The sequence below is a fragment of the Silene latifolia genome, chromosome 3 (genome assembly GCF_048544455.1).
Source record: "Silene latifolia isolate original U9 population chromosome 3, ASM4854445v1, whole genome shotgun sequence".
Lineage (NCBI taxonomy): Eukaryota > Viridiplantae > Streptophyta > Magnoliopsida > Caryophyllales > Caryophyllaceae > Silene > Silene latifolia.
In genome coordinates this window covers 147,721,721-147,738,473 of record NC_133528.1, presented here as the reverse complement: position 1 = coordinate 147,738,473, position 16,753 = coordinate 147,721,721, and the positions used below count along the sequence as shown (strand labels likewise).

General features: G+C 45.1%; 2 protein-coding genes across 5 annotated transcripts in view; one reads left to right on the top strand and one right to left on the bottom strand.

Annotated features, from left to right (window-relative positions):
- LOC141648359 (putative disease resistance protein RGA1) overlaps positions 1-16,753 on the bottom strand; it is a 68,744-nt gene that overhangs the window by 15,512 nt on the left and 36,479 nt on the right. The gene's annotated exons all lie outside the window — the stretch shown is intronic.
- LOC141648357 (putative disease resistance protein RGA1) lies at positions 8,240-13,671 on the top strand. Of its 3 annotated transcripts, XR_012545999.1 has the most exons (4): positions 8,240-8,408; positions 9,549-12,201; positions 12,299-12,805; positions 13,382-13,671. XR_012545999.1 is itself a non-coding variant. In XM_074456928.1 (3 exons), the coding sequence occupies exons 2-3, from the start codon at positions 9,590-9,592 to the stop codon at positions 13,397-13,399; spliced, it is 255 nt and encodes an 84-aa protein (XP_074313029.1). In that variant the 5' UTR covers positions 8,240-8,408; positions 9,549-9,589; the 3' UTR covers positions 13,400-13,671. The 3 variants fall into 3 exon arrangements, 2 of the variants coding, with proteins under 2 accessions (XP_074313029.1, XP_074313028.1); XM_074456928.1 differs by lacking the exon at positions 12,299-12,805 and having other exon boundaries at positions 9,549-9,826; XM_074456927.1 differs by having other exon boundaries at positions 9,549-12,805.

Below are 16,753 nucleotides of genomic sequence, written 5' to 3'. Positions count from 1 at the left end.
GACAGCCTAGCCGATGCAGCCCATCGGCCTGTTAACTTGGGTCTCGGCATGGCAACCCGTCACCGGGCACACATCCGCGTACTCATATCCAAGACCCCTCGGCGGTGAGGCAACAGGGCCCGCCGGCCTGCCATAGGTCCCTCGGCCGAGGGGTAGATCAGTCTTTCCACCTGCTAGCCACTTGGCCACTACGTGACAAAAGGTGAAAGCCTATAAATACTCCTCAACCTTCATTGAGGAAGGGATCCAACAAATACACAACTAAATCTAAATACACTATTCATCTGGTAATATCTTCCTTATCTCTCTACAATATACATTCAGCCAAGTAACAACTTATCCTTTAAGTTTACTGACTTGAGCGTCGGAGTGAGTACGCTTGGCACAAAGCCAAGCCCTCGCCTGTTCATTGTTGCAGGAGAGGCCGAGAGGAACGATTAAGACCAAAGGAGAATCCAACTCAAGACATCATTCAACAAGCCACGGGTGGTAACTATACCGCTGCCGGAATTACACCCGGAACAATTGGCGCCGTCTGTGGGGAAAGACACTAGAAGCTAGTCACATTCATTCCCAAACAAAAAAAAAAAAACAACAAAAACCCACCCAAAAAGCTAAGATGTCAAAACAACAAGACGCAGTCGTGACCGACGAAACCGCATTCTACCACGATGATACTTTCAACAATTCTGGAGTCGTGCAGCCCTCCACCGGCGGAGTAATCCAACCGGAGTTCGGGATGCCGATAATGCCGGACACGCCGCTGCCAGCCAACCAGGTCACCATCATGGGACACGTGGTTGACATAGCAAAACTGAAAATGGTCCTGGACCTAATTAGTAATACGCCTGCTCACACTGTCACGCCGACAAGAGCGGCGGAAAACGCCCAGGAGACCAGGGCCCAAAACGTGACTCCGAGAAATTTGAACGTAGCACTGGGAGAAGCTGACCCAGCCAAGTCGCCGGGGGAGCCCAAAGTGGGCGTGGTAGACCTAAGTCCTTCCCGCACTCATGGGAGGACAGCGTCCCCGCAACACGAACGAGGCTTACCCCAAAGGAACCAGAGGAGTCCGACTCAGCAGAGTTGGAGAAGAAGTCCGAGTCGAAGAAGAAGTCCTTCCCGCTACGAGGAGAGGAGCCGGATTAGGCATGCGAGGACCCGATCGCCGCGTGTGGTTCGACATGTGGTCAGACAGCCCCTCAACGCCTATGTCCTAGAGGTCCAGGTGCCAACTAAACTCAAGTTGCCACCCCTATCATACAAAGGAGACAGTGATCCAGCCGACCACGCTGAGGCTTTCGAGTCTTACATGTCGGTATGGGAGCAGCCCGATGAGGTCTGGTGCCGAGTTTTCCCAACAACTTTGCATGGGATGGCTCAAAGTTGGTACAAAGGGCTTCCCGACGGCTCGGTATACTATTACGCCGACCTAAGAGACGCCTTTCTAGCCCAGTACTCTTGCAACAAGAGAAGGGCCGTGGAGACATCGGACCTCCTAACTATCAAACAGGAGGGAGGCGAGTCTCTACGAAGCTATGTGAAGAGGTTCGATGGAAAGGTCCAGCAGATTCGAGAAATTAATCCCGAACTGGCGGCCTTCGCGCTGATGAAGGGCCTCCCAAGGGGAGACTTAAAAAATGAGCTCATCAAGTGCGGGGGCCTGAGCTTGGACGCCGCTAGGAAGATGGCCGACCAGGCCATCAAGGTAGAGGACTATCACAAGACCTGGGTAGGCCCCAGCGAGGCCGAGCACTCAGAAAAGAAGAGTCACCGGGAGGACAACCCGGATGAGAGACGTCGCGACAACAACGGGTCACGGTCCGATGAAAGACGCCGTGAGAATAATAGGTCACGGTCGGACAAACCTGCCAGGAGACAGGACTCGACAGGCGCCGGGTGGAGTTCGGGAACGTACCACCAGAGGCGGTATAGTGATAAAACCCCTCTCGTCGTATCAGCCGCCGAGGTCTTTGCCCCGAGCAAAAGCGAGGGCCGAAGTGGGAGAGACCCCCAAGCCAAAAAGTGACGGTGACACGAGCCAAGATCGTGAGTACCACGGCCACACCGCCATTTAACCAACGATCGCCGCATCTAAAGAATGCCATTGAAGAGCTGATCCGGAAGGGGAGCCTCGGCAAGTACGTTGCCAAAGGCCAAAAGACTGACGCCGACAGTTCAGGTAAGAAATCCGTCTTCGAACGGATAGGAGTGATCCACGTTGTCATCGGGGTCAACGAGAACGGAGGGTCCGCTCACGGGCACAAACGGCACCTGAACGAGCTATATCAGGCCATCAACTTTGTGCCCAACACAGCGATCCCCGCTTCCAACATCCCCGATATAACCATCGGAAGGAAGGACTACGAAGGAGTCATCGCTCCTCACAGCGACCCACTTGTAGTCAATTTGGACATATCCAACCACCTGGTCAAGAGGTGCCTGATTGACACAGGCGCGTACACGAACATCATGTTCGGGAGTGCTTCCTCGGCCTCGGCACGAAAGTCAAGGACTTGAGCCCCCGCACCAACCCACTATACGGTTTCTCGGGCCGGCCTGGTACCACCGGGGTCGATCGGACTCCGGTGACGTTCGGCGAAAAGAATGCGGCTAAGAATGTCCTAGCCGAGTTCGTGGTCATCGACGGCTCGTCCGCCTACAACGTTCTCATAGGCCGAGTCACCCTGAGCGAGGCCGACGCATGATGTCCATCCGGCCCTAACACGATGTATGTCTCGGACCGGGGGAAGCGCATAAGCTCGTCTCCAAAGACGAGAATGACGAGGTGATCAACGTCCGGATAGCCGCGGAGGATGCAACATGCAATCCCTCAAAGTGGCAAAGAAATCAGAGAAAGGGAAAAGTCTATCCTTACAACAGGAGGGCGACCTCATGGATGTAACTAGCGGCTGACTAGGACGTTGTGCCTTTGATAGGCCATTAGGACCCTGGTAATCTCGGGAATAATCTATGTAGCGGCGGAGGTGTCCAAAACAGCTGTGGGCACCCCGACGCATGTTGTTACCTAAATGAAGAACCATCCAAGTCTTCCATCAAAACGTTCATTCTTCCCATAGTCACTAGGAAGCAGCAGACGCCGACTCACACTGTCATACCGACAAGAGCGGCAGTCTTTATCAATAAGCAGATGTCGGCTCACACTGTCATACCGACAAGAGCGGCAGTCTCCATGAAGAAATAGGCGCCGTCGCAGTCACCCCAAGTAGTAGACGCCACGGCAGTCACCCCAAGAGGTTGGACGCCGTCGCAGTCACTCCAAGTGGTAGACGCCACGGCAGTCTCCATGAAGAAATAGGCGCCGTCGCAGTCACCCCAAGTAGTAGACGCCACGACAGTCACCCCAAGAGGTTGGACGCCGTCGCAGTCACTCCAAGTGGTAGACGCCACGACAGTCTCCATGAAGAAATAGGCGCCGTCGCAGTCACCCCAAGTAGTAGACGCCACGGCAGTCACCCCAAGAGGTTGGACGCCGTCGCAGTCACTCCAAGTGGTAGACGCCACGGCAGTCTCCATGAAGAAATAGGCGCCGTCACAGTCACCCCAAGTAGTAGACGCCACGACAGTCACCCCAAGAGGTAGGACGCCGTCGCAGTCACTCCAAGTGGTAGACGCCACGGCAGTCTCATGAAGAAATAGGCGCCGTCGCAGACACCACAAGTGGTAGACGCCACGGCAGTCAGTAACAAGAAGCAGATGCTGGCTCACACTGTCACACCGACAAGAGCGGCAATCACGACCAGCGCAGTTGATACTCGCAAAGCAATCAAAATGCCTTAGAAGCGTTAACACAATTGAGATACGCGCTCTAGACTGCCTCGGCCAAGCCGAGGCGGAAACAAAAGAGACACTCAATTAATAACGTAAGGAGACAACCCAGACGAAGACAGAGACGCCAAAAGTACAGTTGAGGCTCAAATACTAGCGCAAGAAAAAGAATTAAGGTAAAAACCTCGGCCAGGCCGGAGGCAGAAGAAACGAGCTCTTATTAAAAATGTTCAACGAATTACAAGAAATTACAAGGACAAACCAAAAGACAAAAGGCTACAGATATCATCTCCCTATGTCTGCCGTTGCTCGCCATCAGCAGCGGTAGCAGCGCCTTCTTCGAGGGGCAACCCAACAGCTCCCTTAGCGGCCTCGGCTTGGCGGCCCCGGCCTTAGCCTCGGCGGCCTCAATCGCCCTTTGCCCAATCGGCTTCCTCCTTGGCCGCTTTAGCCTTCTCAGCGATAGCAGCTGCCTCCTCGGCCGCCTCTTGCTCTATCTTCACTCTCACCGCCTCCTTGACCTTCTCCTCCACAGCCTTCTCCTTAGCTTCGAGCTTGTCGTCAAACAGCTCGTCAAATCTGCCCCACGGAAAGGAACCTTCAAGAGGAAAGAGCTCCTCAATTACTTCCCTGGCAGGCTGGCAGCTGCTTCGGCCAGATCCCGGAATTCGGAACACAGATCAGGGAGCATTTTGGTTTGGAGCATCTCAATGTCGTCCTCCTTTTGCCTGATGATGGCCTCCTTGCTCCGGATCACCTTCCCCTGGATCTGAAATTTGCCCCTAAATTCATTCCTCTGCTGGAGATAAAGGTCGGCGTGCCTCGAACGAGGTCAAACTTCTCCAAAGAACTTTGCAACTTCGGCCGCAGCGGCCTCGGCCTTGGCTCTCTCAAAAGGACCTCCTTTTCAGCGTCCTCTCTAAGCTTTCTCTCAGCCAAGAGCGCTTTCTCGACATCTCCCCTAAGCCTTTGCTCATTGAGGAGATCCAGCCTCGCCTTCGCGGCCACCTTCTTAGTGACATCAAGCTCAAGAGCGGACTGAGCCACGGCCTTCTCTTGCTCTATAATACGAGCACCGCCAGCTCGTTCCACCTCGCCGACTCCTCGACCAACCTCGCACCTCCCGCCATGAGCCGGGAGGGGGAAACCTTCTGGGATGAAGAGTCGCAGTGACATTTCGATCACTAGTCTCGCGGTCGGGAAAGGGAAACCTTCGGGATGAAGACCCAATGGCGACGTCACGATCATCGGCTGCGCGGTTTCTCTCCCACTTGTTTGCTCAATAAGAGCGGCGATCGACAATGATCGATCTACAAAATTTAAAGAAAGCATCGTATCAACATACATCGACATACCGAAGAGCTCCGTCATCGGCGGCGCTTGATGAACCGGCTAAATGAGCCACCGGATAGATCGATGACACCGTGCTTGGCCTTCTTGGCCGAAGGGCGCATCTCCTCGTCAAAAGCGAAGCAACGGCGGCGGTAAAAGCGGTCTGCTTTCTCTTACGGACAAGGGGAGACCCCTCCTCCTCGTCAGAGTCATCCCCATTAGAGATGTAAACGATCTCCACCGTCTCCTTCGAACAGGGGGATGGAAGGTGGAGCCGATGTCGACGCCATCACCGCCGAAGGCTTTGTTTTTCAGTATGGCGCGGCATGTTACTAACAACCTTCGCCAGGCCTCCACCGCATTCAAGCTTTTCACCGCCGGTCCATAAGATCATTCGGCGACGTCCTACGGTCATGGGCCGAGCCTTGGGGTGCGAGGTTAGCAACGGTTTTGTCTTTGTGCGGCCCATTCTCCTCCGGAGGATATCCTCAGACAAGTCCCGTCCAAAGTGGTCTGCGAAGAAAATAAAAGCAAGAATTAAGTAGAAGAAATAAATCGAAGTTCGAAAAACAGGAACATTAAGAGCGGTGATGGGCCTCACACCGACCCCACTCACCCTGTGCTAGGGCCGGTATGCGGCCGACATGGCAGAGCGGCTCATCCTGAAGAATGATCTGCGTTGGGGGAATCCATTTTTTCGACACCCCACCCTTGTCCGCCTCAAAAGCCTCATCGCCGACTTCTCATCCTCTTTAAGAAGGACCTTGCCGGCATCCATCTTGAGCTTCTTCCGGTGACCCACCCGTCATGCTCCGCCTTAGTCTCACACCGCAAATTCACTTGGTCTTTGAAAGGAGAGGGGCGGCGGATAGTCATCCCAAGACCTTAACATACACCCACCGATCTCTCCGGTCTTTACAAGAAGTAAGTTTGTCAACGAAACATAACCTTTCTCCGTGTGCACACTTTGTACCAACCGACGCGACCGGCGATTGATTTACTGGAGATAATGAAGCCGGCGGAATAAATTCACCGTCGGGGCCTCCCCCTTGAAGAGACAAAGCCACACAAAGCCGACTATCGTCCTCATGGCCAACGGATGCAGTTGGGCCACAGCGACGTTCATAGCTTTAATGATGGCCATGACGTACTCATTCACGGCGAAACCGGAGCCCGAACTCCAATCGCGCATGTATACGCCGGTATGGCCCGGCGGAGGGCAACAGACGGCCGACCCTCCTCGGGGATAACAATCTTGTACCCCCTGCCGAAAAAGAAATGGCCCTCGAAAAATTTCTCACCGGAACAACCGCCACGACTTATGGGTCCAAGTTCGGTCAACGCGTACCTTGCGGACGTCACCATGATCCATAACGTCTTGCCTCACCTCTTTGGGACGAGCCTCTTCAAGATCATCACCAAAATCGTCTGCGTCATCGTCAACATCAGAGTCATCCTCCCATTCCTCCAAAATTCGAGGATCGACTTCGGAGAAGGAGACCCAGGGCCCCCGTGCCTTATCGGAGGGCGTCCAACTTCCCCCTCACCAAGACGCGACGGGGAACCCCGGCGCCGGCTTACTAGGACCGGCATCGCGAGAAGACATGTTTACCATAAAGACTTACAAAATTAAGAAATGGGAAAGTTTGTTTGTTTACCTTAAAGAAAACACTCGCCGAGTAACAACTCGAGAATTAGAAGACAAAGAAAACCCTCGAAAGTTTAGAGGAAAATTTTAGAGAATGAAATTGGTGGCCAATTTCACAGATAACCGCCCTATTTATAGGAAAAGCCCATAAAGAAGGACCAATCGGCGAATGGCCCCATGAGGCGTCAACTAATCGGCGTGCGGACACGTGTCGGACATGCAACTACGGAATGTCAATCGTTGCAACGATTAGACGTCAATCAATGCAACAATAACCAAGCGTCTTCAACACGCCTATTCATATCTCCTTGCCTATTCACCTTCCTCAACAAATTCCCAAGCATCCGTTCTCCGCCGCCACATGGTCGCCAAGCTAAGTAGCGCGGGCCGGGGCAATCAAAAACAACCGCACACTCAATCCTCGGTCTCGGCCAAATCGTCACTTTCTTTTCCACATCGGATGCCCTTTACACATCCATGTGGAGGGGGATATGGTACGGCCTAAGAAAGACCAGGCCGAGGTAAAAGAAGTCGCCGCAGAAGAAGCCGATGCAGAAATTTTCCGCAAATTACTTACGCAGAATATACGCTCAAACGTACATCGGAGCCCATACCACGGCATAGACTACGCTGGGGGCAAATTGATGGGGCATATTCTCGCACCGCCGACTGTCAACATATTGAGCAAGGTCAAAGATATCCACAAAGAAGTCAACGACTTAGACAAATTAGCCGATCACCCATCGGCTGTTAACTGGTCTCGGCATGGCAACCTCACAAATGGGGGCACACATCCGCGTACTCATATCCAAGACCCCTCGGCGGTGAGGCAACAGGGCCCGCCGGCCGCCATAGGTCCCTCGGCCGAGGGGTAGATCGCCTTTCCACCGCTAGCCACTTGGCCACTACGTGACAAAAGGTGAAAGCCTATAAATACTCCTCAACCTTCATTGAGGAAGGGATCCAACAAATACACAACTAAATCTAAATACACTATTCATCCTGCAGAATATCTTCCTTATCTCTCTACAATATACATTCAAAAAGTAACAACTTATCCTTTAAGTTTCTTCGACTTGAGCGTCGGAGTGAAAGTACGCTGGCACAAAGCCAAGCCCCCGCCTCGTTCATTGTTGCAGGAGAGGCCGAGAGGAACGATTAAGACCAAAGGAGAATCCAACTCAAGACATCATTCAACAAGCCACGGGTGGTAACTATACCTGCTCTGGAATTACACCCGGAACACTTTGTATTTCGTCGAATTCTACATAGTACCCCTTTACTTTTCAAAATATCAGTGTTATTCCTAAACTTAATAAAAACATCTTAAAATACCAAAAAAATCAAATCTTACACTTTTAAACATTTAATTTATGCATTTTTGATTGATTTTTTTAGCAATAATTTCTCATATCATTCACATAAATATCATTTATACAAACAAAAATTATCATGAAACTCAAAATAAATACATATACGCCCAATTAGATACGGAGTATATATACGAACCGTTTCAATGATCATGGACCGATTCTCCCCCAATTTCCTGCGTATATTGAAATTTGATTTCCAGAATATGGTAGGGGGAAAGGGCAGAGATGATCTTATTGTTCTTAATTACTCCGTATATTATAATCAGGTATGTCTAATTTCTTGGTCTGACATTATTTTAATAGTTTTTTGATTCTTATCCGAGGAATCCAATGACTCTCCTTTAGTTCTGAATTAACAGTTTGTGTTACTAATGCAAGTGTAACTCTGTAAGGCTGTGTTCATCTTACCCCAAAACCCGCAATTTACAGGAACCCTTAAGGCACTGAATAATGTTATTGTTATTGTTATTGTCTTATTCTGTGGGATCTCATTCGTTCTTATTATGGAGTTGCTGAAAATAAAAGGTGGGTCTTGACTGAAGACCGTCTTAAGCGAGGCCTGGAATGCATCAAATAATTATTAGTGGGTAAATTTTAATCGGGTGATAATTACCGGGAAAGTTTATTACTTGGGTAATAAGTTCCTTGATGATAGATTTGACATATAAGAGTAATGATTACTGAGGGGATGTTTTACTCCCATAATCATTACCGGGGGAGGGTTTTATGAGGGTAATAGACTCAGGAGGTGAATAATTACTCTCATACCGGGGGTCGGGGGAGGCTTTCACGAGGGTAATAGATTCATTTCCCCCTTATTACACTCAATCCAAGCAAGCCTTAAGGATAAATAGTTACCAGCGTAATGAACATATGTCCTAAATTAAAGAGGTATTGTCAGGTTTAAAATGGTTATGAAAACACATAAGAGGCCGAGAAAAAAAAGGAATCTTACAATAAAATAAGGTAAGACGGTCTCATACAAAGAGTATTGTAATCTCTTAGTCTTAAGTACTGGGGTGAAGATGGTTGTCAATTGTTTATACGGTTATACCTGGGGGATGGCTGAGCTTAATGGGGTTAATGCTACTTCGTACGAAGTATTCCTTATTACTTAAGACTGTATTATAAGAGTTAATTTGTCGTCTTTACAGTAGAACTGCAGTTCCTAGGTAATGCAGTAGCCGTTGCAAGTCACATGCTTGTCCCACTAATACGCGGTTCTTGTTTTATATTAATTCTTTTTTGTTAATTAAATTAAATGTTAATTAAAAGTACACTGGAGGGATTCTATATAAGTAAAGCAGTAGTAATTAGTGAAGCACACATCCTAATCCATTTTCACAAATCTCTCAATTAACTCTGCAAAGCCATGGCTGATTTCGGAACTCTGGTTACCATTGCAGACAGGGTCTTTCAACTTTTACAATCTCCGATACTCAAAAGGATGAAAGATTGGGAAGCCGATCTTGAAAAACTGAACAAATCTGTCTCCTTCATCAAGAGCATGCTCCTGGATGCGGATATGAAACCCGATCTGTCCCATGGGGAACAAGCCTGGGTTGAGGAGCTCAAGGAAGTTCTTTATGATGCTGATGATCTTTTTGATGAGGTCATCACTATCTCTAAGCAGAAAGAACTCAATGCTTCAGGTGCTAAGTTCTCCAAGAAGGTCTTGGATAAGGTCAGTCGTTTCTTCTCTTCTAAGAATCGCATTCTTGTTAGTTACAATACTTCTCAAGAGGTTAAGAGCATCCAGCAAAAGTTGGATGCTATAGCTAAGGATCATAGTAGATATGAGTTTAAGGTTGACCCTCAGGCCACTTTGAATAGGAAGGAGGAGACTTGTTCCTTTTTAGATGAAACCCATGAGAATATAATTGGAAGAGAGAACGATGTTTTAGATGTTGTGGATATGCTGCTTGATCCTCAAGTCGAGGAAAATGTTGGGTTTGTTGTTGTTGTGGGAATCGGAGGGCTAGGGAAAACCACACTTGCTCGACTTGTATATAATCACGATCGGGTCAAAGTTAATTTTGATAGGAAATTGTGGGCATGTGTCTCCGACCAAGATGGAAAAAGATTAAACGTAAAAGCAATCTTAGGTGACATAATAGAATCATCCACTAATTCAAGGCCTAGTGATGCGTGCACTATGCAGTCCATACAAACAAGACTTGAAGAAGAACTGAAAAATAAGATATTCTTGCTTATACTAGATGATGTATGGACAGAAGATCCTAACGAGTGGAATAAGCTGAGAAGATACTTAACAATTGGTGGGAGGGGAAGCAGGGTTGTAATTACATCCCGTTCGGAAAAGACAGCTGAAGTGGTATTAGGAAAAACTACTCACCCTAAAAAATATATGTTAAAAGGGCTGTCTCAAGAAAATTCGTGGCGTTTATTTGTGTTGACGGCATTTGAACGGGATCCCGATCAGGCAAACGACCCTGAATTGATTAAGATTGGTAAAAAAAAAATGCTCCAATGTTCCCCTTGCTATAAAAGTTCTAGGAACTCTTTTATATGGTCAAACTCATAGATGGGAGTCGTTTGAAAGGAACCGATTACCTCAAATTGAAACTACCAAGAATCCAATCATGTCTATCCTAAAGATTAGTTACAACAATCTTGAACCTTCTGTGAAAAATTGCTTTCGGTATTGTTCTTTATTTCCAAAGGACTTTGAAATGGACAAACAGAAGTTGATTAGTCTTTGGATGGCACAAGGGTACATTGATGATAGTGAGGACAGCTTTCTAGTCTTATTAAAACGATGTTTTTTCCAAGATGTGAAAACTGATGACCGTGGCAACGTCATATCCTTTAAAATGCATGATTTATTGCATGATCTTTCTCAAGAAGTCGCAGGGGATGAGATTATTACTGCAAGTTGTCCGCTAAACAACTTAAGCAAAAAAAGTCGCCATTTATTTCTTGATGGGGAAGGCTGGACAAAAGGCTCTTTCCATGAAAGAAGTATACGTACATGTTATATGGAAACATGTATTGACTCGAGCCTGGTGAAAACTCTTGTAGCTAACTGGCATAACCTTAGATCGTTGTGCATATATTATCCTCATTCCAAAGAATTACCAGAGTCAATTGGTGAATTGTTACATTTAAGATATCTTGATCTCTCTAATAGTTGGGAGCTCAAGACACTCCCAAATTCAATTGTGAAATTATATAACTTGCAAAGTTTAATTCTGCATAGTTGTCGTAGATTGAAAGAGTGGCCAAAATATTTTAGCAAATTGGTAAATCTTAGACTCTTGGATATACGTGGGTGTGGAGAGTTAATTGGCGTGCCTTTATGTATAGGCCAGTTGATTAATCTGCGTCACCTAATCGACTATAATGTTGATGGAGGACAGTTGAAAGACTTAAAATTCCTTGTCAATTTAAGGGGTCCGCTTTGTATCGTAATTAATAGAAACCATCTAAGTGAGAAAGAGAATGTATTGGAAGACAGTTATTTGGAGCACATGAAGAATTTGAAGAAGGTAACTATAAGATTTCTTAATGAAGCTCGTGAAAACAGTTATGAGGCTACAACAGTGGCGAATCTGCAGCCAAATCGTAATCTCATGCAGTTGAGCTTAGAAGGATATAATGGTACTGAAATTCCAAGGTGGGGAAGAGCACATGATGACTGGGCATTTATTCTTCCTAATCTTGTCAATATTCACCTTTATTCGTGTAAGAGGTTACAAGGTATCCCATTGTTGCGAAATTTGAAGCATCTCAAATCTTTGTTTCTTTTCAATTTGAATAATTTGGAGTACATGGAGCCCAGTGCAATCAGTCATGGTAGTTCCGGGTCAAAGGTTTCACCATTTTTCCCATCCCTCGAGCGTCTTTTCCTTACAGATTTGAAAAGGCTGAAAGGATGGTGGGGAAAGGTTGGTGAAGGAGATAGTAGCAGCGACATGCTGCTGCATTGGCAACCACCATTTCCCCGTCTGTCGACATTAATCATCAACTATTGCCCCAAGTTGGCATCTCTTCCTCCTTGTCCAACCCTAAAAGAACTCGATGTGCGTTTCAACCCAGGTAAAGGACCTGTAAACTTAGATCTCAAACTAAGGGTGGATGAAATTGATGTCGCCTTTAAGAACTCTTCTTCCTTACTCAGACTTGTGATTGATAGGTGGGTAACACTGAAGAGTGTTTCAGGAGTGTTGGAGCATCTCACTGCGTTGAAGTCACTATCACTGAAAAATCTCCCTGCTCAAGTGGACTATGCTGAAATGCCCTGGAGATCCTTACACAATCTTTGTTCCCTCGAGTTGGCATCTCTCGAATCCCTGAAAATTCTTCCCACATGGCTTAGGCACTTAACCGCCCTTCAAAACCTCTCCATTAGTTGCTGTACCTCGTTGAAAGGTCTGCCAGAATGTATAAGCTGCTTACGATCACTTCATTCACTCACGATCCATTCTTGCCCCAAGATCAACTCACTAGGCACAATTCAATATATCACTTCCCTTCAAAAACTTGAGATCGTACGCTGTCCAAACCTAATAGAAGCATGTCGTGAACCATCCGGCAAGGAGTGGCCAAAAATCCGACACATCCCTCATAACTCCATCTCCTACACGGCTTCACGTAGAGGTAGCAATTATTGACACGGCCCTACACACAAGAATAAATAAAGGTGCGCTTTTTTCCTCTATTTTTTCATGATGTTTCTCCCTCACTAATTTCATAATTATCTTATTTTTGTCTTTGTCATCGCTTTAGAAACAGATTATGCTTACAAGTTCATGTATTGCTTTCGGTTTTTGTTCCCATTATCATGACCCTCATTCACTAAGTTGCATTTCGCCATATCGAATCTGATCTCATTTATGGCCTCTGGGCAACTCAATCCCTGCAAACTGCCAAGATAAATGACAGGCATGGGATTTAGTTTTGATAATTTTGGGGCTTTAGTTTCTTTTGATAATATTTAATCATGTACTTAATATGATTGACACATTTAATTTCTTCACTTTCAACGAGTATCAGTCTGCTTTTCTTATAGTCTGCAAGAGCTTATCTATTTAGTATTCATATTTGAAAATATTAATTTTCTCATATTTTAAGAGATTTTAAAGTCGGAACAATTATCTCGATTGGTGAAACCCAACAGAATTCAAAGCATTGAGATTGGCTTTGCTGATTATCGATTTGAAGAATTCTTGGTTTCGTGTAAAAGATGACAGTCTAATGTTATTTGCTACTGTTGCAGGAAGTCCACCAACACTAAAAACTTGCCTCGAAACTCAGAGACCGCCGTCCCCAAGTTTACGCTTCCTCAACTTTGTAAGAGTTTTAATCAGTAGATATATTTAGCTTGGTATTGTTATCAGTAGATATATTTAGCCAGGGCCGTCTCTGAGATTTCAGGGCCTTGTGCGAAAGTTAAAATCGGGGCCCTATATAATACTTCATACATTTTTCGTTATGATTTTACCGATGCTATATAACCTTTAAAAAAAAAGTGAATTTCAACATATATTAATCTCAAATTTTAACCAATCATCTTCTTTATGTTACCTTGATTTATATTTGTTTTTTTAAAGTGATTTGAAAGTCGATTTTCCTTTACCGTTATCTGAAAAGATTTATTGATTAGTCTAAGAACAACCTATGTTCGTTTCTATTAAAAAGACAAAAAAGCGTATAATTATTTTTTCACCGTCCAAATGAACAAAAACTAGCGTTTGTTTTTTCAAACAAGTAATTTATTAGAAAAGTAATTGGTTTTAGTATTTAAAGTGTGCATTGATTGGGTAGGGAAATAAATTTAGAGAGCCCATGAAAAAAATTAGCATAAAAAGTGCAATTAAGGAGTGGATGTAATGAATGAGTAGTCAACAAAAAACATGGCAGCCACAGTACTCGAACTCGGGATGTTGTGCTAGACCAAAACTTGATGGCAACAAAATAACCACTGGACTCAATTAAACTTCTTGACATAATTCTTTGTCAAAACATCCTTATTTGGTATTTTCAGTCAGACGCCCAAGACCAGTTTTAGCCCAAAAATTTTGGGGCCCTGTGCGATTGCACGGCCCACACACCCTCAAAGACGGGCCTGTATTTAGCTTGTGTGCAAGACTGCAAGAATACCACCGCATGCTGTAGAACGGGTCAATTTAAACTCAGTGATGCTTTTGAAACATTACATCAAACTTGTGCTGAAACTAATTTCCATCTCAACTAGGCCGGTTTTGCTGTAGTTGCTGTTTTATTACGAGTAAATTCGCGTTCCCACATCATATATGATCATTACAAGCAGATGAGAGCAGTATGAGAACTAACATCATTCTCATAATATACTAACTGCAGTGCTTGGCTGCTTGCTTATGCATGGAAGGGCTTGTGAAAGTGCCTTCTTATGTTTTACCCCTGAATCCTTGGGTGTCTTATTTTCCTTTTACTCTTTCCGTCTAAGTCATTTTATATTTAAGTGAACCAACGTGTGCGCTCTTGAAATATTGCTATTGCAATGCTTGCTTACAGCAACATTATCTCAGTGTCTCAATGACTTATGCCTTCACTTTTACCGGTGACTCCGTCTTCCCTGCCTTATGGTTTTATTTGTTAATAGTTTGTATATAGTTCAACAAGTGTTCAGTACCCTTCGGCTTTGACGGTCTGTTATCGCTGTGGTTGGGTATTCCTGAGCTGTTTTCTCTCCTTTGAGGAGTAGTCTGTTTAGTATGTTTAGTATAAGTATATTGATGGGGATTGCTTTTTTAGCTTCCCATTTGGGGTTGTTAAGTGAATAGTTATGACTGCCATCTCTATTGATGCAATTTTTCTAAATAACTTTGTTACTCCACATGGAAATGATGAGTTCAAGGAGGAAGATTGGTTATTTTTTAGTTCTTTCTTACCAATTGAAGGAACCTATTTGATTAAGGTTAAATCCCTTAAGGAGATGGGTAACGACTTCTTTAAGCAAAATCTGTTTGACTCAGTTGGCGGCGGTTGGCTATGAAATGGCATGTCGACTTTTGTGTTTGGTTTTGGAATCTACGGAGGACTATGACGTTGAATCTGTCTTGCATTGCAATTAGTTGTAGCTTCTATGAAGACTAATATGCTCATGAAAGCGCAAACTGATCTAGAAACTGCGTCAATGCTTGAACCTAAGAATAGAGATATCCTTAGAGAACCGAATGTTGTCAAGAACCTTCGGGATATTAATCATAATGGTAAAAGAAGTATTGATGACCAGTTGTTTTGTGAGGTGGCTAGGGAGAGTAAAAGACATATCCCTGTTTTTTATAATACTTTTGATAATATTGGGCATTTTCCAGTAAACGATAATGGTGGGTCTTCTTCTGGCTCTTGCGCTACTTCACTTTGTGACTCCATTGTCAAGGATACCTGCATTTCTGATGATGGCCTTACTATAAATTTTGAGGACAACTCTTTTCCAAATATCGATTTGGAACACAATCACAAAGACTCTTAAATGGGTGATAATGAGCATATTCTTAACAACGCGGTTCTTGAGTTCTCAAGAAAGGGTGGAGGAAATTCAAAACTAAGGATCTCCAGACAAGATTATCAAAAAATTCTTCAAGGTAGTAAGGTGGGCTATTACCATAAATAAAGGTGCGCTTGTCAACTATGACAATTCAGATCCTTAACATCGAGGTCACCAAGGAGGGAGGAATTACAATTACAAGAGATCAATATAAGAGAAATAAGAGGAGGAGACACCCTAAACATCAGAAACTTAAGACGGTGGTGGTGAATGAAGACACGTCTTCTTCAGGTGTCATCAATGGAATTCATGGTATTAGTTCGAGGGAGTCCCCTTTTGATGGCGTAATTTCGAATTCGTCCTCTATTTATGACAGTTTATCACCTTCTTGTATTCAAATCCTCCAAGGAAATCCTGCGGTGATCGCTCCTAATTCATGCTTACCTGGTTTTTTGGCGAATGATTCGGACACCACCTCTATTTAATGATTCAAATGAACATCGGCCGTTTCTTTTTTCTGCTGGTCCGAAGAAGTGTAGGTTTTTTTTCGTTTGGTAAACCGTCACGTGCCTTGACTACAGATAGGTTTTGCAGGTTCCCTTCTATTTGTCAGAGGAAAATAGAATTACTAACTCCAAGAAGAATCATAGCCAAGGGGATAAATCTCCGAGACACAATGTATCTACTTGTTCTACAAGTAGGTCTTTCTTTCGTAAATTTCTACGTCCTCGAGGCGTAAATGTATCTTATTGCAGGTACTCTTCCGAAGCCCAATTGACAAAGAAGAGAAAAGAAGTTTTCGCTCATTTGACAAACTCTGATCGTCCCCTTAAGAAGCCTCTTCTATTTGCCAACCCCATTCTTAGTTTAATTTCATGTTCAAATAATGTAATAATAAAGTCCGACGATCACTTGACAATAAAAATAAGATGGAAGGGTGTAATACAAGAGAATCCTCGAATCGGGTTCCAAGGTGGCTGAACGTATGTCCATCTAGCTGGCACGCCATCTCCATCCCCGACACTGTTGCTTTCGCTTCATTGATTTACTAGAATGATGTTGTTTGATTGTTATTAGAAATTACGAGGATTAGAAAGTCCCATGAATTACAAAAATTAA